Below are 25,985 nucleotides of genomic sequence, written 5' to 3'. Positions count from 1 at the left end.
CGCTCGCCAGTTCCGTGAAAAGTTGACACCACTTACCGGTATTCAAACCCGGGACCTATTGTCCTATAGTCAGACGCGCTGACCACTATAGGCCAACCTGACCGACTAACCTTATTAATTTTTTATTTTGGAGATTTTTGGCCGATTTCGAACTCGAAAGTGAGGTCTCAGAATTGAACTGAGCACGATGTTTCGTCATGAATACTGCCATTATAGCGAAGAATGCCGTAAATGCAAAATTTTCAAAATCGAGTTTTCTTCAAAATTCGTCTAATCTCTTTTAGATGAAATTACTGAGACAGCTAAAACGGCAAAATTCATCATAATTTAATGAAAACGAGACGTATGAGAAAGCCGTAAGTGCACAAAAAATGACATAGTTTTTTTCAAGACAGCCGTAGGTGCATGAGAGCCAATGAAAACAGTGCTTTCAAGAGGAATGCCGCCCTCATCTGCCGATTTCTGACCTGAAAATGTGTTCGTTGTGTGTCCAACACGCTACCACAAAAGCACGCAGAAGATAGCACTTACGGCTGTCTTGCTAAATACTAACCTAACATGAAACTGAATTTTACCCTTTTCATGTAATTAAAATAAAATTGGTCGAGTTTTAAGTCCCCAAATGATTTTTAAGAGTCAATCGAATGATTGGTTGCGATTTGACAAAGAACGGAGGCTTCTTTTCATAAAATGTTTCACTCAGAAGCTTCTAGGCCCATTTTCTCAAAACTTCATTTTTGCACTTACGGCTCTCTTCGCTATCACGGCAGAATAAGTCACTCGTAGCATAATGAAGAGGCTTCCCAATAAAAAACCCATTAAGTCTGTCGCGCTTGACAACCGTCTTCCCGTATCTCCTCATCTCTCAGTCGAGCACCGTTCGGAAAACCTGCGAGTACAGAATTCATCATGGTTTCCCCATTGGACTTCCCCTCCCTTTTCTTGTGTTGGTTTTTTTATACCTCATGATGCACTCAAGATTCGTAAAGTATTTCTATCACTGTTTAGCTGGTGTTATATTCTTTTTCCCGATTGATGGTTTGTCGGATCAAAAGGTCAGACATGATTATCGGACATTCTTCAAGGCTCTGGCCAGCAAACCTGGGCTGTATGATGAGAGTGATAAAGTTGTCATCCTAAATAGCACCAATTTTGACAACTATGTCATGAATCATCCGAAGAAAGCGTGGCTTGTGGAGTTCTATGTGTCTTGGTGTGGACAGTGCCAACGATACGCACTGCTTTGGAAGGAGTTTGCTCTGAATGTATACAGTAAGTAATTAAGTATAGTTCATCGCGTTTTTGCAGGCCCTGTTCCGCAGGTAGCACAAGGTAATGCCATATTGACAAGAAATTGCTAATTAATGCAATAAAATAACATTTTCTTACCGTATTGCAATATTATTAGATCATTCGTTTTATAAATGCCGATTTTAAAGATCAATAAAGAGCAGTAAAGGCGTCCGTTTACCCCACCATCCTAACTATTTTTTCCCCCTGAAATTAATTGGTGTTTCCTCTCAAATCAATTTGAATGTAGGGAAAATTAATCACGAGATTTTTTACGAACGGATTACCGTCACAGAAATCATGAAATCAGTATACATTTTATTAAAAATCTAACACCTGATAAGAGAGACAACGGAACGAGAAGTTCAATAAAAATAAATTGGAAATTTTATCTCAGCTCTTCGATTTCTGTCAAAATCAATATTTTCCAAAATAATGACGTCTATTAATTCACCCCAACCATTTTAAATAAGCGAAAGCTTTGAGTGTACTCAGAACTGCAACATTTTTAAATTGATATTGTCTGAAAGGGGCATTGATTTCTAAAGAAAATGAGATAGTTGAATAGGTGGGGTGAATAGACGTTATTATTTTGGAAAATACTATTGATTTGGAATGTAATCGAAGAGGTGAGATGAAAGTTTCAATTTTTTTATCGAACTTTCCGTTTCTTTGTCTTTCTTATTATATGTTAGATTTTTGATAAAATTGATACTGCTCTCGTGAGTTCTGTAACTGTAATCCGTTGGTAAAAATCCTCCTGATTGATTTCTCCGATATTGATATTGATTTAAGGGGAAACACCTGTTGATTTCAAGGGGGAAATAACAGTTGGGATGGGTGGGGTGAATGAACGCCTTTACTATACGTACTATAAGGTGAGTCTTGTCCTATGTGTGAGAAAAGTGGGCAGTTTGCAGTGAAAAAAAAATGCAGCTCATATCAGTTTTATTTCAATAGATTTCAGCAAGAGAAGTTCCTTCAATTGGAGAATAGGCAATTAACACAACTCTTGAGTACGGCAGGAATAATTGGACCGCGTATATAGCAGAGAGGAACCTCGACATATCAGCTATTGCCAAATTTAACTAAGCAATTTAATTTTTTACAACAGAACGTTTCTATGAATATTTTTTCTCCAATTTTTCAGATAATTATGCTCGCAATTGCACCGAAAAGTCCTGAAAATTTCGAGGGAAAACATTCATAACTTTCCCTAAAAATTAACATTTTATCAGAAAAATTGTGGCAACTCTTGAATGTTCCTACGGCACGCCATGGATCGAGTCAATGGGAGAGGTCGGACTTGGAAACTTTAAAAGCTTACAACTCCGTTAAATCAAAACTTAGAGATTTTAAAAATGGTTCCATTGGTTTCATGGTAAAATGTTCTTCTAACAGCACCCCTTTAAATGTAAAATGTGACGAACTAAACATCAAAATTTGCGGTTTTAGCCAAAAATTTCATGTCCGACCTCTCGGATTAACTCAATCCAATATGGGTAATAGGTCAAAATGTCCAAAAACAAATGTCCAAAAGTCAAAATGTCCAAACCCTGAATGCCCAAAAATTTAAAAGGGCCAAATATCAGTAATGTTCAGCAGTCAAATAAGTCCAAGAGTAGGCGAATGTCCAAATTAATGGAAAGAGTAATTATATACTAACTGTTTTCAGGCGTTGTTTTTTTTTTTTTTTTTCTTTTTTTTTGGCTTTTCATGACAAATGGGGTAATATTAGCCATGTTTGTTATGTTTGTCAATATCACTTAAAATTTGGAAAATAAATCACTAATGCATTTTTAATAGTGAGAATTTGCCTGCTCTCATGAAAAATGTTATCATCATTTTTTCTTAACCTGCATCTCTCCATTATCCGACGCATCTGTTTCTGTGGCTGCATTCACAAATAGCTTGCAAACCTGCACCCAAAAATCCAATAACAACTCAACCAATGCCTAATCTCACATTTGGACATTTGCCTACTTTTCGACTTATTTGTCTGCTGGACATTTCTGATATTTGGCCTTTTTAGATTTTTGGGCATTCAGGGTTTGGACATTTTGACTTTTGGACATTTTCTTTTGGACATTTTGACCTAGCACCCCAATATGCGGTATTCTTCTTCAGCACGGTAGTATACTGCCATGGCCCATGCTAAGGAAGAACGCCGTATGAACCTTCAGACGTTGCCAAGTATCCTCCGATAAAAACCGAATTTACTGGGAATATAGCGAATATAATTTTCCAAAAATTTCAGACAACTGTGTATGCAATTTGGACTGCATTTTGCAAATTGGAACTATAAATTCTGGCTTTTCCGGAAAAACACTTATGCGCATAGGGAGACAAATGGCATGTACGTTGTTTTTAAACCGGGCTAGAATTCATAGTTCTAAATTGCAAAATGTCGTCCATTTAATCTTAAGTATCTGAAAATTTCAGGGAAAAATATGCATAAATGTTGTCAAAAATATATGTTTTATCAAAGAAAATTTGGCAATTCTCGAATGTTCATACAGCGTTTTTCCTTAGCACGGTAGCATAGAGATGGAAACTTTCGGATCATTCTGTGGTTTCATTTTCTGTAAAGTATTCATAGATTTATCTACTCGTTCTCAGATTGGCGAGACTACGTTCACGTCGCTGCGATAGACTGCGACCCCGATTCCATCGACCCCAACAACAGGAAGCTGTGCCGAAGCTACGAGGTCATCCAGTACCCGACCTTAAAATACTTCCCTCCGAAGTCATTGCCCGGGTCCCTGGGGGATCCCGTTCTGAAGGGGCTCACCGTTGACGAGCTTCGCCATTCCCTCATCAAAGCCCTGAAGGGATCATCGAGTCCGTCGAATATGCCGGTTCTCGAAGCAACAGAGAACTTGACGGAGGCCATCGAAACGCTGCCCCCGGAGGTTAACCACGTCGGGGTACTGATCGACGGGGCGGACAAGAGGGATTCGTTCATTGGCGAGGAGCTTATTTTAGACTTCCATCGGCCAGAATACAAGATTAGAATGTTCCATATCGAAGGAAACAACAGCGAATATGTCGAAATGTTTAATGTTCAGGTAATTAGGCCGGACGGGGAAATGTCTATAGATAATAGAGAATTTGCAGGGGTCTGAAATTCGATGAATTTTGTGTTTAAGTGGAAACTACTGAGTAATCTGAACACGAGGATACCCTTAGTTCATGGATTGAGCAATAATTGGAGGAAATACGACAAAATGATCAAATCTGCTAAAATGCATGTGTTCAAATGGGAAATGTCGCCAGATGACGTCACAAGGCGGTGCATTTTCTCACTTTTCAATCTATTTTTATACTGTTTTCCATATCAGAAAAAAATTATAAAAAATACTGTGAAATCAGCTCTTTAAGCACTTTCAGATGAGGCAATGAAAAATTTGCATGCATGCAAATTCTCCATTTATAGGTGTCTGAGAGTTGATTTTTATTATGTTTGAGGGGAAACTACTGAGAGAACTGAACACGAGGATAATCTTGGTTCATAAATTGGACAAATATTGGAGGAAATACGTAAGACAAAATGATTTAATCTGCACATGAAGATGGAAACTCCACCAGATGACGTCACTAAGCGGTGTATTTTCTCAAATTTAAATCTATCTTGATACTTGTCTCATATCGGAAAAATTATAATGAAAAACGAAATCGGATTACTAAGCACTCTCAGATGAAACCATACAAAAATTGGTGTAATTATTCTCAATTTCACATTTTTCACCACACGAGTAACAATATATAATTTGTGAATATCTCTCTTCCAATTTTTCAGAGGATTTTGCTGGTACTTTGATCTGAAAAGTCTGACAAGTTTGAGAAATAATATTCATAACTTTCTTCAATAATAAATATTCTCCAAGAGGAAATTAGGCAACATTCAAATGCACATACGGCGTTCAGCACGGCGTTTTTACGTTCGGGGGACCTACAGTCAGATTCCTACAGTCTTGTGGGCGCTAATATGCGTTTCACGCTTACTGACCGACTGCACTGCGTTTGACGCAATGCGAGAAGTATCCATGCAGTCTTGTAGGCGCTAATACGGGCTTAATGGCGACCGCACTGTTTGGCGCAATGCGTGAGGTATTTATAAAGTCTTGCAGGCGCTAATATACGTTTAAAAAGTTTGAAAATTCTCCGAATATTATCAGCAGCACAAAGAAAATTGGAGGGTGATGGAATCCCCGCGTACATTTTTTTTAGCAACGCTCATCGACGGCGTAAGTCTGCAATCACACATCTCGTTTGCGGTGTCTGAAAATCTCCGCCTCCAAGTCATTCTTTTTAAAGGAGAACATATTGACATCATTCCTTGAAGTTTATGCAGAACTTCCTTCGCACAGAGAAGAAAAATAAGGCAGTTTTAAAGAATTTTTCCGTTTAAAAAATAAAGTATGACAGGAAGTCTGCAACGTCGCAAACCCAGTTATGTGATTGCCGACTTACACCGCCGCACAGTGGATCGAGTCAATCAGAGGGGTCGGACATGAGATTTTTGACTAAAACTGAGAATTTCGGTGTTTATGTAGTCACATTTTAAATTTCAAGGGGTGCTTCTGGAAGAGAATTTCACGCGGAAACCAATAGAACCGCTTTTGGAACCTCAAAGTTTTGTATAAGCGGAGTTATAAGCGTTTAAAGTTTCCAAATGTTGTCCGACTTCTCCTACTGACTCGATCCATTGTGCGTCGTTATAATATTGCTCTTCTCATTTCAGTGGAAAAACAAGGATGAAAAAACGTGAAACAAGGCTAAAAATACACAATTTATGAACCCAAGACGTTTCGACTCAAAACTGAGTCATTTTCAGTCGGAAACAATAAAATTCAAAAGAAAAAACGATAAAAACCTGAGCCCTACGCGGTGGCGGCCGGGATCTGAGAGAAAGAGAAAATTGATAACCAAATCCATTTCCATTCCAAAACCAAAACCAATCCAAAACCATTGGTTATCAATTTTCTCTTTCTCTCAGATCCCGGCCGCCACCATGTAGGGCTCAGGTTTTTATGGTTTTTTCTTTTAAATTTTATTGTTTCCGACTGAAAATGACTCAGTTTTGAGTCGCAACGTCTTGGGTTCATAAATTGTGTACTTTTAGCTTTGTTTCCCGTTTTTTTCATCCTTGTTTTTCCGCTGTTATCATTGTCTTGGGCTGCTCTTAAAAATGTGTATCTTCTCATTTCAAGGAGTTTCCCAGCTTATACGCCCTCGAGCGGGGTGCCGGGGATTTTGTCCGACTGCCTGTCTCGAATATCACGCGAGGAGATTTCTACAACGCGACGAAGCTCTACCTCGAGGAACACGGGATCCGTGTCCCGGATCTACCGTATTACGACGGGCCGAGGAAACCCTTCTTCGCCAACGCCACAGCCTTCACCGGGGATCTGGTCTACCAACTCGACATCGAGCAGGGATTCCGAGAGACGGTGCTCAACCACCTGAAAGCGCCCAAGGAGTTCCTTGACGAGAAGCTCGACGCCCTGAAACGCTACGTCAGGGTCGTCGCCCGATATTTCCCGTTTCTCGAGGCCGGAAAAGAGGTTAGCCATCAGGGAACATTGCATTTTCATGAAATAACACCTATCGTATGTGATTTTTCACGCAATATCCGAATTTTACCTCTGCCAAAAAAAAAAAAAAAAAAAAAAAAAAAAAAAACCCGAAATACCCGCCATTTTGGAAAAACGTTGCCAAATCTTGTTTTATGGGTCAAAAAGTCAATCTTGGGATATAATTACCTACCTCATTTGTCCATTGTAACCACCCGCTTCCTCCAAAACGATCGCTCCATTTCATTTTTGTCCATAGCTTTGTCCATTGAAATCAATAATCAGTCAGAGAGACTATTTTTTTTTTCATGTCGACTGATTCAATTTGTATGAAGCCGATTTCACTTTATGCAACTTTTCATTCAACTCTTTTTTTTTTTTTTTTTTTTTTTTTTTGTTTAAACGGAAGTGTAAATCTGCTTTCTCCCGCACTGGATTGAGGGGGAACCGAAGTGCCCCCAGATCCGGCGAGCCCCGGGGGGGTTTTCCAGGCCCACTCCCAGGTACCAGATACCAATCGCGGCCCGGTCCGAGTGGAACGTCCCCGGGCATCGCTGTCCGGGGACCTCGGTCCGGGAGTGTGAATGGTTATGTGGGTTTGGCCTATGACAGTAGGCCCGCCAAACACTAACGACACTCCCCTTGAGATGCATCCGCACTACGCATCCCCTTTTGTCCGAGTTTAATTCCCACCCAACGGTCAGCCTACGGCCATTACCTCGTCAGGCGAGAGGGCCCCCCGCAGCAGTGTCCAGCCGGACCCCACCCTCATAGGAGCACCCCGTTGCCTCCGGAGTACCTAACCCCCGCCAGGAGGGATTTAAACCTCCCAGCAGCTCTGAGGATGGGAATCCGTACCCCGAGGGGTCCGTCAGCACTGGAGCCTCTGAAGCGGAAAGGTTACCTCCCGTGGATGTGTGGGGGATTCCAGGTGGCACCCGGCCAGGACTCCAAGGAGTCCTGTGTTACGCCGGCGCTCCGAGTCCTACCCACTGCACCCATGGGACTCAGACTTCGCAGCGCCCCTCCCTACGAGTAGCGAGCGACGCGGCCGGCCAACCCCATCCGAAGCACTAGTCAACTTTGACTTGCTCCTCCGGTCCGGCCCGCTTTCAGCCCCCGCCAACCACCAGGGCCGGATGCGCGGACTCAAGGTCCGCATTCCGGGATCCTGGGGGGCGCGGGAATCACGAAACCAGACACGTCAACGATCCCGCTTGATCTGCCGCCGCGTTGCCGCCGCGACAGGATGTGGGCTAACGACCGAGGACGCAGGCACAGTGGAGCGGCAACATCAGGGGATGCCTATCCCGCCAAAAGGCGGGAGGAGGAAACCCGAGAAAGTCACCGAGGTGGCAGTCTACGGGGTCGAAGGGTAGCCGACTATCTCTAGCAATTTGCCGGCTAACTCGGGTACGGGGGAGCGTCAAACCCCAGATCCACAGACAGATCCCCTGCGTTAACAGGGGGAAGGGAAGAGAGAGTCTCAACCCCTCCCCCGAGAGGCAACTTAAAATAAACAAACACTAAATTAGGCACTATTTATAACTATTCACATCACCACTCACCATCATTTTACTTGTCGCTAGTCACCACTAACACATCCCTTGCACACTGATTCTGCATAAACTTGTCACAATGAAAACTATAAAAGACTCGATAAAAATATAAAAATATGCATAGGTGCCAACCAGACTCTCCGGAGGAACGAAAGACGCGACCCCGAGAAATTAAGTAACAATTGTAAATACTTGTAAATACTTGTATAGATATTAATTAATTATTATGAAGTAAGGAGGACCAACCATGGAAGCAAGCAAAAGCCTTGTGGGGAAAATCTTGTCGCCTCCCACAATTCGTCCAGCCACTGACAAACATTGTGGGTGCTCAGAACATGTACAGTGTAAATAATACAATAATTGAATTAAATGATCGGACCAACCACAAACCGCCTAGTTGTGAAGTTTCGCCTTTTTTCTGATAGAACAATCTCCGCAAATCTCTCAAAAGCTCGCCAATATTTCCGATCCTGCAAGAGAGTCCCAATTAGCTCCCCAGGCAGGCACTGTCCACCAATCACTTCGAACAAATCTCGCCGAGCGCGACCCCACCGCTGGCAATGAAAAAGCACATGTTCCGCTGAATCTATCAGCCCGCAATGCCCGCACATGGGTGAATCGCACAACTTGAGTTTGAACAAATATTTCCCAAAAGCCCCGTGGCCGGTTAAGAGCTGTGTAGTGAAAAAATTGGGGTAACCAAATGAACGCTGGCACCACACGTCCAAGTCAGGGATCAAAATTCTAGTCCACTTTGCTGTATTTTTTTGATTTTCAAGCCATCTCTGGCGCCACTGTTGCAACAAATTTTCCTGTGCGCGCACTGTATCACAAAGGTTGTACCTGTCTGCCACTCGTCGTACTAAAAGATCTGCCGGCGGGACATCCGTTAAGACATCCAGCGCCTCGTTTGCAACCGTGCGGTAGGCCGAGCAGATTCGGATCTTGACCGGTCGCATGGCGCCAATGACCTTTGCCGCACTAACTTTGACATCCATCGCATGGACCCAAACAGGAGCCGCATAGGTTAGAATACTGGTTGTGACTGAGGCAAGCACGCGTCGCTTTCTAAATGAGCATCCACCTTGCAGAGGCATGATCTTCACCAAAAAACCGGCTGTCCGTCTTGTTTTAGCTGCTGTCATTTTGACGTGGTAAGAAAAGTTCAATCCTCGATCGAGCCAGACCCCCAAGTACTTCTCGTGTTTCGTTGGTGTATGCACAGTATCCTTCACCTTCACGGTTACGTTCAAGTCAGATCTTTTACAGAATAAAAGGACTACCGCCGTCTTAGTAGCTTCAACAATTAATTTTAAAGCCTCGATCCGTTGCACCGTATATCGCACTGCAGCAGACGCCCGATCTCCAATGGCCCAGGCGCTACGCTCCGATGTAGCAATGGCTACGTCATCAGCATAGGCCGACAGAATACTGCTCATTGGTAAAGCTCCCTTAACGACGGAGTCATACAATACGATCCATAAAAATGGCGCTCAATTCAACTCTTGAATACAACTTGTCGTAATGAAAAGTTGGATAGTATAATACTGACGCGAGAAATCGACAATCTGATGAAAAATTGAACGGAAACTTGAATAAGATGTGCCAATTGGATTGCATTTTTCAAAAAGGAGCCAGAGGCATCGCAATGTTGCTAAGATTGTGCAACTTTTTAGTCTTGGAAGAAAAACCTGATTATCCATAAACAGTTTCTATTTTACTCGCTAAAAACTTTAAATTTAAGACAAAAATCACCATGTAAATTTCATATTTTTTCAAAATTTTAGCAATTCAATTGCAAAGGATGAGGTTTCACAATCTTGGCATCATTGCAATGCTTCCGGTTCTTTTTTGCAAAATGCAATCCAATGGAGAATTTGCACGCAATTTTTTTATTGCTTCATCTCAAAGTGCCTAATGAGCTGAGTTCGCAACATTTTTCATAATTTTTTTCTGACATGGGAAATTGAAGAAAAATTGATTTAAAAGTGAGAAAATGCGCCGCCTTGTGACGTCATCTGGCGGCATTTCCCATTTAAACACATGTATTTTAGCAGAATCGGTTATTTTGTCATATCTCCTCTAATAATTGCTCAATTTATGAATCAAGGGTATCTTCGTGTTCAGTTCACTCAGAGGATTACACTTAAACAGGAAATTCATCAAATTTCAGACCCTTGCAAATTCTCCATTGAACGGAAAGTGGAACAGAGAGTACTTGAATCAAATTTCTTTGCGCTCAACTTTCCATCCAACTTTTCGTTTAGTTATGTCGGATGAAAAGTTTGATGGTGGGAATTGGCTTAATTTCTTTAAATAACAGGTTTTCCAGGGAGTGGCGGACTCGATCTGGAACCACACAGGACCGATGTCCGGCGAGCAGTACGAGAGCTACCTGGCACCCTTCGAGTCCCGTCTTCCCGAGTTCTTCATGAACCCGCCCTCGTACATGAACTGCCGGAGCAGCGGGGCCAGCCCGCCATGCTCTGTGTGGCTTCTCTTTCACACGCTCACCGTCCAAGCGGAGTCGAACCGCACGCGCCTCAACGACGACGACCCCCAGGACGTCCTCGCCAGCATCGCCGGGTTCGTCGAGCACTTCTTCGCCTGCAACGAGTGCTCGCAGCACTTCACGCAGATGGCGCAGAGCATCCCCCAAGAGGTCGATTCCTTCGATGCGAGTATCCTATGGTTGTGGCGCGGGCATAACGAGGTGAACAGGAGGCTGGGAAACGATGGGACTGGAGGTGAGATTTCATCGATTTTGGACAACGATATAGAAACTGTAGATTGGTGGTGGCTTACGGAAAAAACATGACACACATGGAGCGGTCGTTCGATAGCCGGGCGGGGAGTGGAAATGGCCAATTGCTATCTTCGTCATAACCTCAAATGCATGGAATCTTACGGGAGTTTTTGCAATACCTAAATGATTTAGCGTTGAAATTTTCATCGTAAACTCACTCGATGAATGGCTAAGTTCCATATCTGGACACAGATTTCCAAAAAGATGTTTCTAAATTTGATACAAGTCCCATAACCCATACAGTCCCATAAGATGCCGTAGAAATCGACTATCTTCGTTCTAAGCTAATTGTTGCTCCTGATGTGTTACGAATTTCACTGTTGGTGTAGCATAGGGTTCCCTTATCTATAGTTTCTAGATCGTTCATTTTGGATCGTATTCTTAAACGCCTGAAATGGATTTTTGGCGGCAACCTGCCGGCTATACTTTTTTCTAATGTAAACGGAGAGGTTCATCTATCAGGTAGATGAATTTGAATACTAAGCTGGGATTACTCCGAGATATCTATGTTGGTTCGGACTTTTTTTTATACGTTATCAGCAGATCACATTATTTTAAGTTGTTGTGATGAGGTGATAAAACACCTAAGCCGGTACAAATTTATTGGCGTGACCCCAGCTTAGTACTCAAACGCCCTTGCCTGCGTGCGATTTCTTCATAAAATTCCAGCAGACTGCCGCGCGCCGCCGCACAGTGGATCGAGTAAACCAGAGAGGTCGAACATGAATGTTTGACTAAAACTGCAAATTTTGATGTTTATCTCTTCACGTTTAAGTTTTAAGGGGTGCTTTAAGAAGACCATTTTACGAAGAAACCAATGGACTCACTGTTGAAGCCTTAAAGTTCTGTATGCACGTAGTTATAAGCTTTTAATATAAAGTTTCCGAATTTCGCCCGACCATTGACTCGATTCACTGTGCGCCGTCGCCTGAAAATCCAAGTTGAAAGATCACAATAATAGAGTAAATAAAATCATGCCAAATACAACTAGTTGCGTTACAGATTCTATTGTATTGCAGGTCGCATGAAAATTCAATACCCGAGCTACGATCAGTGCAGGTTATGTCGAGTCGGAGAGGAAGGGGAGTTCGTCGAGGAGGAGGTCTTGAAGTTTCTGAAACAGCAGTACGGGACACTCAGCAATCGCACCCTTGCCGAAGAAACCATGACAGAGAAACTGAGTCTACCGAATGGCATAATTGACCCCCAAGTTTCTAATAAATGAGTCAATCACGTTTACGGAAGGAGAAGACTTTTTGAGAAGTGATGGCAGACGCACACCTTAAATTCCATGTCCGCACCTTGAACAGAGAATCTTTGCACATTTCGGACGTATTTAGAAAGTCAGTAGTTTCAGTGATCGGTGGTCATGACCCTTTGAAGAGGAGACTTTTCAATCGAAGAACTAAAATGGTATAGAGGCTTGATTAATTGGACGTATTTATGCTAAAAGGAACTATAAGCAATGGGTTAGAACGCAAATTACCTAGTGCCTTTTGGCGTAAATACATCCAATTGAGGCGTTGGGTGCAGAAAGGACAATTTTTCTATGCAGTGTTACAAAATCGAAACTTTTAATTTATACACTGGAAAAAAAAACACATTGGATCTAGAGTCCAGACTTTTAAAAACATCGAAAAAAAAAATACTCTTGATTCAATCAGATTTAAGCTGAAATCAAGAACCAAGCCTTTTAATTTAAGCGGATTTCCGTTTGATTTAAGCTTAAATCTGATTGAATCAAGAGTATTTTTTCTTGTCAATGTTTTCAAGAGTCTGGACTCTAGATACAATGTGCATTTTTTTCCGGTGTATTTTTTAGAGGAGACTGTTCCGTGAATTTTCTGACATATTTTTGTTTAAAGGATTGCAAAATCATGAAGAAAATTCAGTAAAAGTTTCAACGAATTCCATACAATTTCCTTCAATTATAGGTACTCGATGAAACGTTAGCAGAGATCTACCGCAACCAAAAAATGCCCTTGCTGTACCTAGCGCTTTAATTTCATTTGTTGAACCGACTCGTTTCATTCATAATTCTCTCATTCGAATCGTACATGAGTGCAAACGAATGAAGTCATCTTCGTTGCACAAAGTTGATTAGTGTAAAACGCACATTCTTCGCCGTTTGTTTTGAAGAACATGATTCCTTGTTTTACCTGTTGGTGTTAGTCCGCTCTCCTAATTGGCGTCTGCGCTTGGAAAAGAAACGAACCGTGTACTTTTTCAATTTAAACTACACGTCACACAGTGGGTCGAGTCAATTAGAGAGGTAAGATATACAATTTTTAATTAAAACTGCAAATTTTGATGTTTGTTTCGTCACATTTTAAACTTTAAGGGGTGCCTCTGAAGGAAAATTCCGCCAGGAAACCAATATAACTACTTTTAGAACCTCAAAGTTTTGTATAATTGGAGCTATGAGCGTATAAAGTTTGCAAATTTTGTCCGACCTCTCATAATGAATCGATCCACTGTGCGTCACTTGCATTCTATGCTCAACCAAAAACACTTTCTAGATCAAATTCTTTGTTCAATCAAAGGCAGTTTTTTAAATGTCTCAACTATTCAAACTATTCCACATAGTTTGCATCGTGATTTTTAGGAAGTTCCATACCGTGACATCGAATTGTTTCCGGACACACGCCCGCGGTTTCCAGGTCTCTCGAGACGTCACGTCATGTCAGATACGTCACGTCGGTCGAGAAAGTCATGACGTCCAAGTTTGCGATAGAGACAGCTCCTGTGACACAACTCTATCAATGAATAAGTGACAGCGTGACGATGCATAGCGCTGACGCATATCGACGGTGAAAGTACCAAACCACGTATCTCGGTTTGCGACGTCGCAGACTTCCTGTCATACTTTATTTTTTAAATGAAAAACTACTTAACGTTTAGTCTTGAAAATTTCTGTGATTTTTCCTCTTTGTGCGGAGAAAATTCTGTGAAAATTTCAAGGAATGATATTCATTTGGTCGACGTCAAAAAAATAAAATGCGAGCGTAGATTTTTAAACACCGCAAACGAGATACGTGGTTTGGTAGTTTCACCGTCGATATACCGCCGTGTTAAGGAGAAATGCCGTATGAACCTTCAGGCGTTGCCAATTTTCTTTGGATAAAGCACCAATTTCCTAGTAAACTTATAAGTATTTTTCTTCGAAATTTCCAGGTAATCTTGTACGCAATTTCACCTAAAGTTCTTGAGAATTTCAAGGAAAAATATTCATAATTTGCCTCAAAAATAAATATTTCATCGAGGGAAATTTAGCATCTCTCGAATGTTTATATGGCGTTTTTCCTTGGCACGGCAGTATAGTCGACTAACTTTTGGATTTCAGCTTACGACAATTTTAAAAAAATGACGCTCACGAAACTGAAAATTGTGACAATCAGGCACGAATGTGACGAATTGTTCGAGAAGGAAATATTTACAATTTTTAAAGTCGAATTTGCTGCCAATTCGAGTTTTGAGCGGATTCTTACAGTCAATACTGGAAACGTGGTTGAAAAGTATGTTTTTAATATTGCACAAAGCAGTCTTTGATTAATCGAGTTTTAGTAAGCTTTTTAATTTTTTTTTTTACCGAGTAACTTAATTTGAATGAAAAAAATTTTCCTGAAAACGTTTTTCTTTGAGTAAATTTGTTTTCAACTAAAAACAAGAATTCAAGCCAAATTATTTTGATTAATATTAATATTTTTTAGCCTAGAATTTTTTAATCATGTTTCCATAGGTATCAAAAACCGATGAAAAGGCAGAGTAATAACTCAAAAATCAGTCCATAAATATTACCTAGACTTCACTCAACGACAACCTAGGGCAACCTGCAAGTCAAACCCAATCAATATGAAAACACTAATTATAAAACGTATTTAGCTATTGCGCACCTAAATATGCAATGCAAATTTTTCCTGCATCGACCTACCTTTTTCAATGACCCGATCCACAGTGTGGAGCGTGATTGGGAGCTTCATTCGCTAAGTCATGCGGTTTACCAGACGCGCCTGCAAATTTTTGGAAAAAATCCGCCTTCTGTATAGCTTTCAATGGCAAAACTGAAAATTATCCTTAATTACGGCAACAGTGATGGCGTAAAGATTCCTCAGCGTACCTGTCACTCATCCATTCACCGGTATTGTGCTCTTGCCGTGCTTTGAAAAAAAAAAAAAAAAAAAAAAAAAAAAATCGCGCTGTCCTGCTTGCCATGCAAATTCTCACCTTGAACTTCACGTTTCAGCTCATCGCAATTACCGTTTATTGAACCTGTGCTTTTTGTCGCCTACGCTTTGCGTTCGCGCGGAAAATTACAACACCCAAATCTGCCGAAAAATGAAGTCTATTGGATAGTCCACATTTTGTGCGTTGCTTGTGAAACAGGTGTCGATTATCGAGAGCTTCGTGTGATGATTCAATTTATGTTTTGAATTTTTTTGAGATGATGCATGGATAATCTCCAAGGATTAATTATGCGGCTTAGAATACGTAAAATTGATTAAAATGTTCCTCATTTTCAAACCGCATACAGCTGGTTGAAGGTGAAAAATGCGTACCTTTGATAGCAACGCTGCCCATTCATGGTTTATTTATTTTTTTTTTTTATCGAAAAATGAGAGTACGAGTCCCAGATTCCAGCTCAGTAAATGTGACGGTTGGTCAGAGTTACTAGAGTGAAATGAAAAATATGAAAGTTTGAAAATTTTCATGAAATATAACAAAGTTGTGAAAAATATGAAAAATATTTTCAGGAGCTGGGTATGCAACACATTGTACCATGCATTAGAAAGCAACAAAAAGCAAAAATCATTTACCTTTCATTTCATTTCGTACTTAATTTCGAAAAATATTTTTCAGTGTCTTTCATTTAGGGCGATACGTTTGAGCTGATACCAGAAATTCAAATGAAAAATATAAAAGTAATTTTATTTTAATTTTAATCCAAAATATAGCGGCTTAATCTTAAATTAATTATATACAAAATAATTCGTAACATATTGCACTTAAATTGGAAAATAATGTAGTTTCGTTTTTTGATAGGTTATATAGCTGGAAAATTTGTTGAGAAAAAGTTCAACACTGTGTTTTGACACAAAAAGTTTCGGTATAAATTATCCTATTCAATTTTAGGTTCCCATCTCAAAATTCAAAACCGTTTTTCTGTGAAAATGATAAAAAAGTCTCTTAACGTGTATCAGATTTTTTAAATAATTGAGCGTATTCCTACTCGAGAATCAAATGAACATCTTTCAAACGCCAGAACACCTCAGATTTTTGTGTTGGTAGTTTCACTGTCATTACAAAGTTTTCATCACTTTTACTGCTAGCCCCATACATCGGACAATCATAAAACGAGGATGAAATTTCCATACATCGGTCTTGGACCGATAATTTTAACATTGGAAGTTTTGAACACTCATTTTCAGCGACATTTTCAACCAAACAGTTCTCTCGCAAATCAAAACCGGCTCCTTTAAGGTACAGCCCATGCACAAAAATATCGTCTCCTTTTGCCTCGTTCCCCAAACTATGATCTCGATCAAGACTTTCGACTGCAGCCTTAGACTGTCCAAACGACGCAGAGACTGGACTGGTCTCTTTATTGGTTAATTCTTCGATCGAATTTGATACAGGCTCAAAACAAAGTTTTGTATTGGTCAATGGGATCCCCTTCCTTTCCGCCAAAGTTTGTTCGAAAGCTGCTAGTAACTGGCGAGGTGCGTTGAGAGCCGCCAACCAGAAAAACTTCGGTTTGGTTCCGTTTTTAGTCGCACACACCCATTCCCGAATGAAGGTGAGTTTGGACCTCAGCAGTGACATCCAAGAAACTAGAGAATTCTGCACTGGATGTTGCGCCCATGAGATAGGGACCCTATCTCTACCAATCGCATCAAATACGTCTTCCAACTCTTGCGTCATGACGTCACACACCCTCAAAGTCTGCTTTAAAATATTTAAAGACGTTCGGATTGTTCGCAACACGTCGTTGTACTCATAAACTTCTTTACGTAAGACTTCATTCAAGACAAAATCAGGGGAACCCAAAGGGTAATTTTCCGGTTCGTCCACATACTCCACCACGTCAGCCAGTAAGACTTCAATAGCTTGCAAAACTTGTTGCCGCTGGATTACAAGCGGTTGTCTCTCTGCATCGATGATGTAATCCATCGTGTACGGCAGTACCTTTTCCACGTCTCGAAGATACCGCGGCTCAAAATCCACGGCACATCCACCTTTAAATAGAGGGATGACCTGCAAGTTTGAGAGGTTATTGATGAACGTAGTATACTCTTCGAAGGTCTGGAGTCCAGGGTTCACAAATCGCTCTGAAACGAGCCCCTCTGAACGCATTACTGCATCCAGTATTGCGTCTAACAAATGATTGTCAGCAGTTGTGGTGATTTTCGGAGCGTAGCAGTGCCTTAAAATTTCTGTTACCTCTACGGCAGTAACGTGCCCATCACGTATGTCGGTTTCTAGTTTCAACCAGGAGATAGCGCTGGTGAATTCTTCTGTGTAGAAACTGTAACTGTGGTGCCATGCCTGGGTTTGCATAACGGCAGCGTGGAAAAGTGCGCAGTTGTAAACTGTCTCGCGCCACCAAGGATCACTATCAAACTGGTGTATGATGTGTTCCTTCACCGAGGCAAAGGCTGCCATTAAAGAGGCTTTAATGCGTGGTGAAGTTTCCAGTGAAAAAATTTTGGATTTTTGCAATACGGATACATCCAAACTTGCGCCCGCCTGGGCTGAGTAAAAAAATCGAAACTCCTGTTGTATTTTACCCCTTTCTTGATCAGTGGCTAGAAAATGTGTGATGATGCGTCCTGCGGTGATCTGCTCTAAGTGACAAGCTTGCAAATACAGCCATTCTCCTCTCTGCATCGCGTTGAGAAGTACCTCTTCAAAATCCGTCTTTCCGCATCCTGTGGTTAGCGGTTTTAGTTTCTCGCAACTAGTATTTTTCGCTAAACTGAACACATTTTTGAACGGATTCGATTTTTGTGTTGAAATCAATAGGACCGGGGTCGAATTATTCGTTTCTCTGAAAATTGACGGTAAAGCCACCGGTCGATCTTCGATGAAGTCGAGACCTAACATTATAGATGCGTACTCTTTGAGGTAGAATTTCAGGAAATTACTCTTCAAAAACTTGACCAACATAACTTTCTCGAAAGGTTTCAATGGTTCCTCCCAATTCATGAACATGACTTCGTTCTTCTCGTTTACGGAGATTTTTATCTCATCGATTTTTTCCGGCAAGCTCTTGAACGCATCGAAATTAGCGGATAAGAAACCCGCGCACATCTTACTTTCGTCTCCTTCATCAAGTTTTTCCTCACGTGGGAAAGCCTTCAAAACAAAATTAATTTGCTCTTTGGTGATGCTCTTGTCGGTGATAATGCTCATTAAGATGCATAACACCAGCCTGTGTTCAAATATTAAACTTTTTGATGAGTCGATGTAAGTGCTGAGAACAATATCCCGTAACAACATCGGAATATAATCAGTTTCCTCCGATTTTTCCACCGACTTGATCACAGATCGGTAAGAATGCCTGAAAGAGTTCAAAGAAAATTGGTAGGTCCGATTTAGAACAAAGAGATGAGCAATGACTAAAAATGCATCTGCAGCCCTTTCGGCCACCGCTGCGTAATTTTCTCGCATCGATGAAACTTCGACCTTCGCCGAGACCGTATCTGCCAATTTAGATTTTACGTTCCCGATTTTGTCTTTGAAATCGTAAAACGTTTCCACAAGCTCTTCGCTGTCCAGAGCGTTACCCTCAGCCGTATACAGAAGGTATAGCACCCTCTCCTCCATGGACGTTAGATTACTAGTATCGAGGACAAAACTCGTAGTGAGCGCATTGTATTCAGTCTCGATTTCAGGCTGTTCAAGCACCATGAAATCCGTCAAGAACATGGACTTTAAATCATCCCTCGTAGTCGAGAAATCCACCAAAGTGAAAACGCGGAGGGGTTCCCACGCTCGACTTTTGACTTTCGTCGTGGTGTACAACCGGAAACACTTCTTCTCACTACTCGCCCCGTAAACGGTCGCTTTGAACTGCTTATCCGCGAGGATCTCTCTCAACCAGCGATGGCGCGCCTCGGAATTGAAATCCGTGACGAGTACGGGGCTGTCTCTCTCGACGCAATTTCGAATTTTCCCGCCAACGTCATCCGAGGTTGCCTTGACAACCAGCAAGTTGTTCTCCGCCTCGAGTTGGGCTATCCACGTGGCAGCGACATCTTGCGGGTCGTAGATCAAACACGGTCGGTTCGAGAGGCGGACCGACAGCGAGTTCTCGAGGAAGTGGCGGTTCCGCGGCAGGCCGGGGTGCTTCAGGTGCGTTTGGTTCTGCTGTCCCACCACCAGAGTGAGCTCGAAGCTGGGGGAGCACGGGATCTCGTGTTCGGCTAAATATTGTCTCCACGTTTCCACGAAGGCGTCCCGGTGACCGGCTGAGAACGCGGTTAGGTATGATACGTAACCGGCGGCGAGTAGAGTGTCGCTCAGGAGGTACTGCGCTGCGCGGTGTCGGAATTCGAGCGCACGGGTCCATTCGATTTGCTCATCCGCTAGCACCGCGATTAATTGTTTTGCGCGGTTCAATCGTGCGGTGGTTTGTTCGATCGTCGTTTCTAAGTTCGCTTTTATCGCCAGGGTTTTATCGTATGTTGATTCGGTCTTGGAAATCCGAGCCTCAATCTCCGCCAGTTTCTGTTGCTTTGACCTAAAAAAAGAAAAAAAAAAGGGAAAAAAAATCAAAAAAAAATCGATAAAGTTGCAGAAATAGAATGTGAATTGGACGGATTTCTATCCAATAGAACTATGTGCAGAGGGAAAGATGGGATGTGCTCGTTCGTACTCGGGCCATGAAATTGAATGGAAAGTATGAAGCGCCATATACGCATCAATGAATTACATGAACCATACTAACCCCGAGGGGATGAGAGTCTGAAATTGATCTCTATGTTTCTACCTTTGCGTTAAAGTCTCCTCGGAAGTCCCCTCTTTCTGTCAATGTCCTTCTTAGGATACACAGAAACATTCATATTACCAAATGAATAGCATCCTGGTTTGTCTTGAACTTATTTGTATTTTAATTTTAAGTATTACCGTAAATATAAATACTTCAGATGCTACTTTTCCAAAAATGTTTGTTTATCTCATAAAATGCCTGATTTGACTTTTTGCCTGCGCCATCTGCACTTCAACGACCGTCGTCGCTCTTGTCGTTGCCGCTGACGTCACTGGCGCTTTATATTTCCCATTCACTCTTATGGCTCGAGCACCAAAGAGCAAACCCCATCTTTCCCCTCTGCACATAGTTCTGTTTGATAGAAATACATCCAATAAAGAGGCTACTCAGGACGTATGAGAGCAATTTAAAGGGAGGAAGTCTGAGTGCTTATCTAACGAAAGTGTTGCTAGTTTGCCTTCAATTTTGGCGATGCAACCCAGCATCACACCGAAGTTGATTAAGTTGCATTCATCGATTGGCGGTAATATGAATGTTGCTGTGCATCCCAAGAAGGACATTGACAGTAAGAGGGGACTTCCAAGGAGACTTTAACGCAAAGGTAGAAACGTAGAGATCAATTTCAGACTCTCATTCCCTTGGGCTAAGTATAGTTCATGTAATTCATTGATGTGTACATTGCTTGTATGAATAATAAGAACCTTCTACACTTACAGGTATATAAATGTGGATGATTTTTATTGATTACCAAAAGCAATATTGGTGACATTTTTAGTAAGAAGTGATCATCAGTTGCCCACTACAAATACTATTTGCGAATGGAAATTTTGTAGCGTTGAAGTGCAGATGGCGCAGGCAAAAAGTCAAATCAGGCATTTTATCAAATGCCTAGGCGAACTGTCAAATATTCTTACTTGGATTGAAATTCTAATTCGTCTGCTAATTTTAGATAAAATAACTCATTGCTCATGCAAGAAGGAAATCTCGGTAAAAATAAGTGGCATAAAATAGTATTTTGAACGGTTTTAAACTCCTGAACGAACATTTATGTTGAAAACAGCATATCGCGTAAAACACAACATTTTTAAAATGTTAATATTTAAATTTATGACGAGCGTTTGCAGAGGAAGCGACAAAGAAATTTCATAGGTTTAATGAGTCATGTTCTCTAAAATATTGAAAAATCGTGAATTTTTCGTCATTAATTTAAAAAAAATCATAAGCTTTCAAAATTTGACTACCTGCTTCGATTTGATAAAATGCCTGATTTGAATAATTGCCCGCGATACAGATACGTTCACTGGAAAAAACTGGATTTTTGCTTGAATCAAAACAAAATCCGCTTAAATTAAGAGGCTTGGTTCTTGATTTAAGCTAGATTCTGATTGAATCAAGAATACTTTTTCTAGTCGATGTTTTTAAGAATCTGGACTCTAGATCCAATGTGTTTTTTCCCCAGTGTTGTTTCGTCGGGAATACGGCGAGCTATTCATTTGCTACTAACCTAAGTACGCTCATGACGGCATTCAAGTCTTTTTCAGAGCTGTCGATTTTCTTGCGTTTTGTCTCGACGACGCGGAAGACCTTAGCGTAGCCGTCGATGGCTCGAACCCACATGCACATGACCTTGGCGAATTTAGAGTGGGCAGCGACGAGCTCCGGTATGAACTCAGGGTGCTCCAGGTAGATTTTCAGCTTCTTCAGAAGAAGATCCGGCACGTAGTCTCGATCGTAGTCCAGGAGGCGCTTCAGGAAGTTCTGCTCGGACAGCATCGCCTTGATCGAGGTCCAATCGGTCTTCGCGTTCAGGAGCAGACTCACCGCTTCCATGACCAGACGCACGAGGTTAGGTGGTTTCGTAAGCAAGCGGACCTATGCAAAAAGGTGAAGATTAATTCAGTAGCGTGGCGAGCTTTGCGATATATCCATTGATCTAGCCATTTAAACCTGTAGAAAAGGATGAACAGGGTGTTCGCAAAGCACATCTTAATAATCGATCTTCTACCATAGTTTCAAATAGAGAAGTATCGATTATTATCGATCATTCACGCCTCGCCACTGCAAAAAGGGTTAAAATCCTTTCCATGACGTATCCATTTACGTCGAAAAAAATACAACAGTCTCAGTTTGGAAATGGGTCCTTGAAAGCGATTACAATGATCTACCACTACAAAAAATACAAAATACAAAAGAAAATATGTTTTCAGTTGTGTAAATTTTAAAGTAAAACAGCTTTTACCCCAAAGTTTGTTAAAATCATAGAATATTTTTCCCGTAGCGAGAAATAACACTAAAGCCCCCTCAGTCTTATACCTACTGGTACTCATTAGAGCAAAAAACATTTTTTGACTCTAATCGAATTTTTTTTAGAATTTCTTGCCTTTGTTTTCTCCGCGAAATGGTGTAGACCTAGCACCATTTATCCACCTTGTTTCTCTCATAATTTGCACTGTTTACGATAGCAAATCATTGAAATTTCTTGCAAGGATTCATTACCAAAGCTATAATTTTTTTCGACGTCAGCAAAAAGTGATCTTTTTATTCTGCTATTCCGAGGGCTCTCTTAAACCTCGCTCAATTACAGTGTAAACCAAATCGGACCTTCAAAGGAAAGGAGCTGTTTGAAGGACGACTACGACCATACGAACCTAAATGATGTTCTTTAAATGAAATAATTAAAAATGAAATGTTTCAGGCGCGTTACTTTTTTTAAATCACAGAAAGAACTAACACGTCTCAAAAACGGTTTTGATGATGACACTAATATGCAGCCATTTCCACTCAAAGATCGTCCGTGGTGTGTGCTCAAAAATTGAAGACGCTCCCGAAGGGAGTGTGTTCTTACCTCATCCAGCTCACTCTTGGTGAGACCATCTATGGCTTTCATGGCCGCTTCCACCGCAGGCATTGCAAGATCCAAGTCTCTCTGAGCTTCATCAACCAGGCCTTGAGTCTCAACTACTTTTTGCTTGACTACCTGCTCATCCGCCACCACAACTGCTCTGACCTAGAGGGATGATCCAGGATGAAAGATTGCATTGTCAACGCCCACTGCATTTACGTCATGGAAAATTATAATATTCTGAGTCTTAGAGAGAATGGGTCAGTTGCGCTGGTCACAGAATCGTGTTCTGGAGCTTGATTCTTGTAGATCAGCTGGATAAATAATAAGATTAAAGTTGTGTTTGAGACTGCGTTTTGATTGTTCAAGAGTGAATGCTCTCTATTGGTCAGCGGTCAGCAGAAAGGAGCCAAGCCACATCAGTTACCGCCAAATTTAATCGGGCAGTTTGCTTTTTTACATGAAAACGGTTATGCAGATTATTGTGCAAATTTTGCAGATTTGGTGCAAATTTCAGAGACTTTTCTGTATTACGAAGCGAATTCTTTAAATTTTCAAAGAAATCCACTCAAACGTTATCTTTTGCAAGAAATTGAATTTTTTTTTTTACTACTTCAAATACCACACAAGTGGTAATCCTTGCGCTTCCAGTAAGAGCCCCTCCCCCCTCCATCCCTACCATGCACCAGCCCAAGGCAACCGTTGTTTGAGACCATCAAACTCGGGTCGCCTAGCCGGGAATCGAACCCGGGACCTCCTGATTGTATAGCCAGCGCTACAACCACTACACCACAGGAGGCCGACAAATTGCCTAGTCAAATTTGGCAATAGCTGATGTGGCTTGGTTCCTTTGTGCCAAACGAGGTCTTACGATGAGTATTTCATTAGTTTCAATTTTTTTTTTTTTTTTAAAAATATAGGTACCTCATCTGCGAGAGCTTTCTCCTTAACAAGGCCGGCCAGGAGTTCATCGGTCTGTTGTATCTTCTCCTTCAACTCTGGCTCGAGCTCAACAAGCTTGGCCTCCATCTCCTTGATCAAGGAATTGGTTTCCTCCAGCTTTTTCAGTCCATTCCCAATACGTTCCTCTATCCGATTGTTCTCGGTCCATTTGCGATCGAAGAGGGACGCGTACAGTGCCAAGAACTGGGTGTAGTTGCTGCCAGCCACCGTGTAGTCAAGACAGTGGCTTCGTTTCATCTCTTCCGGGAGGGTTTCCAAGTGTTTGTGGAATTTGGCGCATACTCGGGCTATACTCCCTACGTTGGGGATTCTCAGGTTGGCCAGGCGAGTGTTGGCGATCGCCTCCAGCGCCTCCCCTGTCCACGCGGACGTGTTGCAAAGTGCGCATGCGTTCAATACCTGTTGATATGACACACATTATTGCTAATTTAGATGTTGCATGTGTAAGGAATTTGCGATTTGACCGTTGATTCTTAGGTAAAAGTTCGCGAGAAACACGATGGTGCCACTAGTTTTCTCTTAAATCGTCTCCCAAGCTCAAAAAAAGCTCTCAAGTTGAGGCCAAAATGGAGGGGATATCCCACACTATCCTGAGAGTCCCCCTCAACATCGAGACAAACCTCCATGCAAAGATAGGGAGCAAATACATTGACAGGGCTGCCACTTTATTTGTGGACTTTAAAACTGAAAACACGGCAGCCCTGTCAATGTATTTGCTCCCTATCTTTGCATGGAGAGTTCGTCTTGATGTAGAGGTGGACTCTCAGGATAGCGTAAGATATTCCCTCCACTTTGGCTTCACTTGAGAGCTTTTTTTGAGCTTAGGAGTTGATTTCAGAGAAAACCAGTAGCACCATCGTGTTTCTCGCGAACTTTTACATAAGAATCAACAGTCAAATCGCAAATTCCTCACACATGCAACATCTCCATTGGACTGCGTTTAGCAGAAAGGAACTAATCCACATCAGCTATTGTCAAATTTGACCGGACAATTTAATATTTTACAAGAAAACGTATGAGCGGATTCATTTGAAAATTTTAAGGGTTCTGCATCATACCGTGCGGAAAATTTTATACAAAAATCCGAATATCCCTTTTCATGTTAAAAATTAAATCGCCCCCTTAAATTTGGCAATAGCTGATGTGGCTTGGTTCTTTTCCGCTGAAAGCGGTCCAATTATGAAAGGTCCAACGTGAACGTATTCCTACCATCGATTCATCTTTGCCGAATGATGGTTAATATATGGACTACATTTTTATATTAGGAGCTATAATTTTTGTCTCAGTTTAGAAACAACGTAGGTCACATTAGTTTCATCAAGCACATAAGACTTTTTATCGATGAGCCAGAAATTGTAGTTACGAATTGCAAAATGTAGCCCAAATCGTCGTTGCTCCGACGTTGGGACGTACCGCGACTTCCGAATGAGCCTCGAAAAGCATAGAGTTATATGGAGAACAGGGCTCGCGTGAAAATTGAGATACGCCCTTACAACAGAGGAACGACGAAACATGAGGTAGCTTTCGTCACTGTGTTGCAAGGCATGGTGTTGTTAATACCACTGGCGCCTAGTGCGAGAATGCAACTTTTCTTCCTCAACGGATGCGTGTGTTGCATACACAAAAAATCGAAGGCGTTTTGGATATCCTTCTTCTCGTAGCGTCACCGCAGTATTGAACGCGAAATAGTCGGTATTTGCGACAGTTTGTGCAGTAGCTGCATATCGATGGTGAAACCTCCGAACCACGAATCTCGCTTTGCGACGTTGCAAACTTCATTTTTAAATGGGAAACTACTCAGCGTCAATTTTCAAAAACTTCCTGGATTTTTCTCTCCTGTGCGAAGAAAATTCCATGAGAACTCCAAGCGATGATGCATATGATGTTGAGTGGTTCTCCTCAAGGAATATAAACTGGGAGCGTAGATTTTTGTACACCGCGAATGAGATCAGGGGCGGAT

General features: G+C 41.5%; 2 protein-coding genes across 3 annotated transcripts in view; one reads left to right on the top strand and one right to left on the bottom strand.

Annotated features, from left to right (window-relative positions):
- Positions 1 to 846: 846 nt before the first annotated feature.
- LOC109037772 (sulfhydryl oxidase 1) lies at positions 847 to 12,799 on the top strand. Of its 2 annotated transcripts, none has more exons than XM_072305392.1 (5): positions 847 to 1,272; positions 3,910 to 4,358; positions 6,504 to 6,857; positions 10,758 to 11,172; positions 12,251 to 12,799. In XM_072305392.1, exons 1-5 carry the CDS (start codon positions 966 to 968, stop codon positions 12,454 to 12,456), a joined length of 1,731 nt encoding a protein of 576 aa, XP_072161493.1. In that variant the 5' UTR covers positions 847 to 965; the 3' UTR covers positions 12,457 to 12,799. The 2 variants fall into 2 exon arrangements, with proteins under 2 accessions (XP_072161493.1, XP_018908148.2); XM_019052603.2 differs by having other exon boundaries at positions 849 to 1,272; positions 10,749 to 11,172; positions 12,251 to 12,797.
- Positions 12,800 to 16,185: 3,386 nt separating this feature from the next.
- LOC109037647 (dynein axonemal heavy chain 6) overlaps positions 16,186 to 25,985 on the bottom strand; it is a 60,933-nt gene continuing 51,133 nt past the window's right edge. Inside the window, 4 exon segments of the mRNA XM_072305322.1 lie at positions 16,186 to 19,971; positions 21,725 to 22,092; positions 23,066 to 23,227; positions 23,987 to 24,424. Of these exon segments, the coding sequence (XP_072161423.1) occupies positions 16,455 to 19,971; positions 21,725 to 22,092; positions 23,066 to 23,227; positions 23,987 to 24,424 (4,485 nt within the window). The 3' untranslated portion in view covers positions 16,186 to 16,454.

Source organism: Bemisia tabaci, chromosome 10, assembly GCF_918797505.1.
Source record: "Bemisia tabaci chromosome 10, PGI_BMITA_v3".
Taxonomy (NCBI): Eukaryota; Metazoa; Arthropoda; class Insecta; order Hemiptera; family Aleyrodidae; genus Bemisia; species Bemisia tabaci.
This window is presented reverse-complemented; position numbering and strand designations above follow the sequence as displayed.

Coding starts and splice junctions, on each gene's coding strand:
- LOC109037772 (XM_019052603.2), top strand. CDS start 966: ATGATGCACTCAAGATTCGTAAAGTATTTCTATCACTGTTTAGCTGGT. Junction 4,359..6,503: donor TCGAAATGTTTAATGTTCAG/GTAATTAGGCCG, acceptor TCTCATTTCAAG/GAGTTTCCCAGCTTATACGC. Junction 11,173..12,250: donor GGGAAACGATGGGACTGGAG/GTGAGATTTCAT, acceptor ATTGTATTGCAG/GTCGCATGAAAATTCAATAC.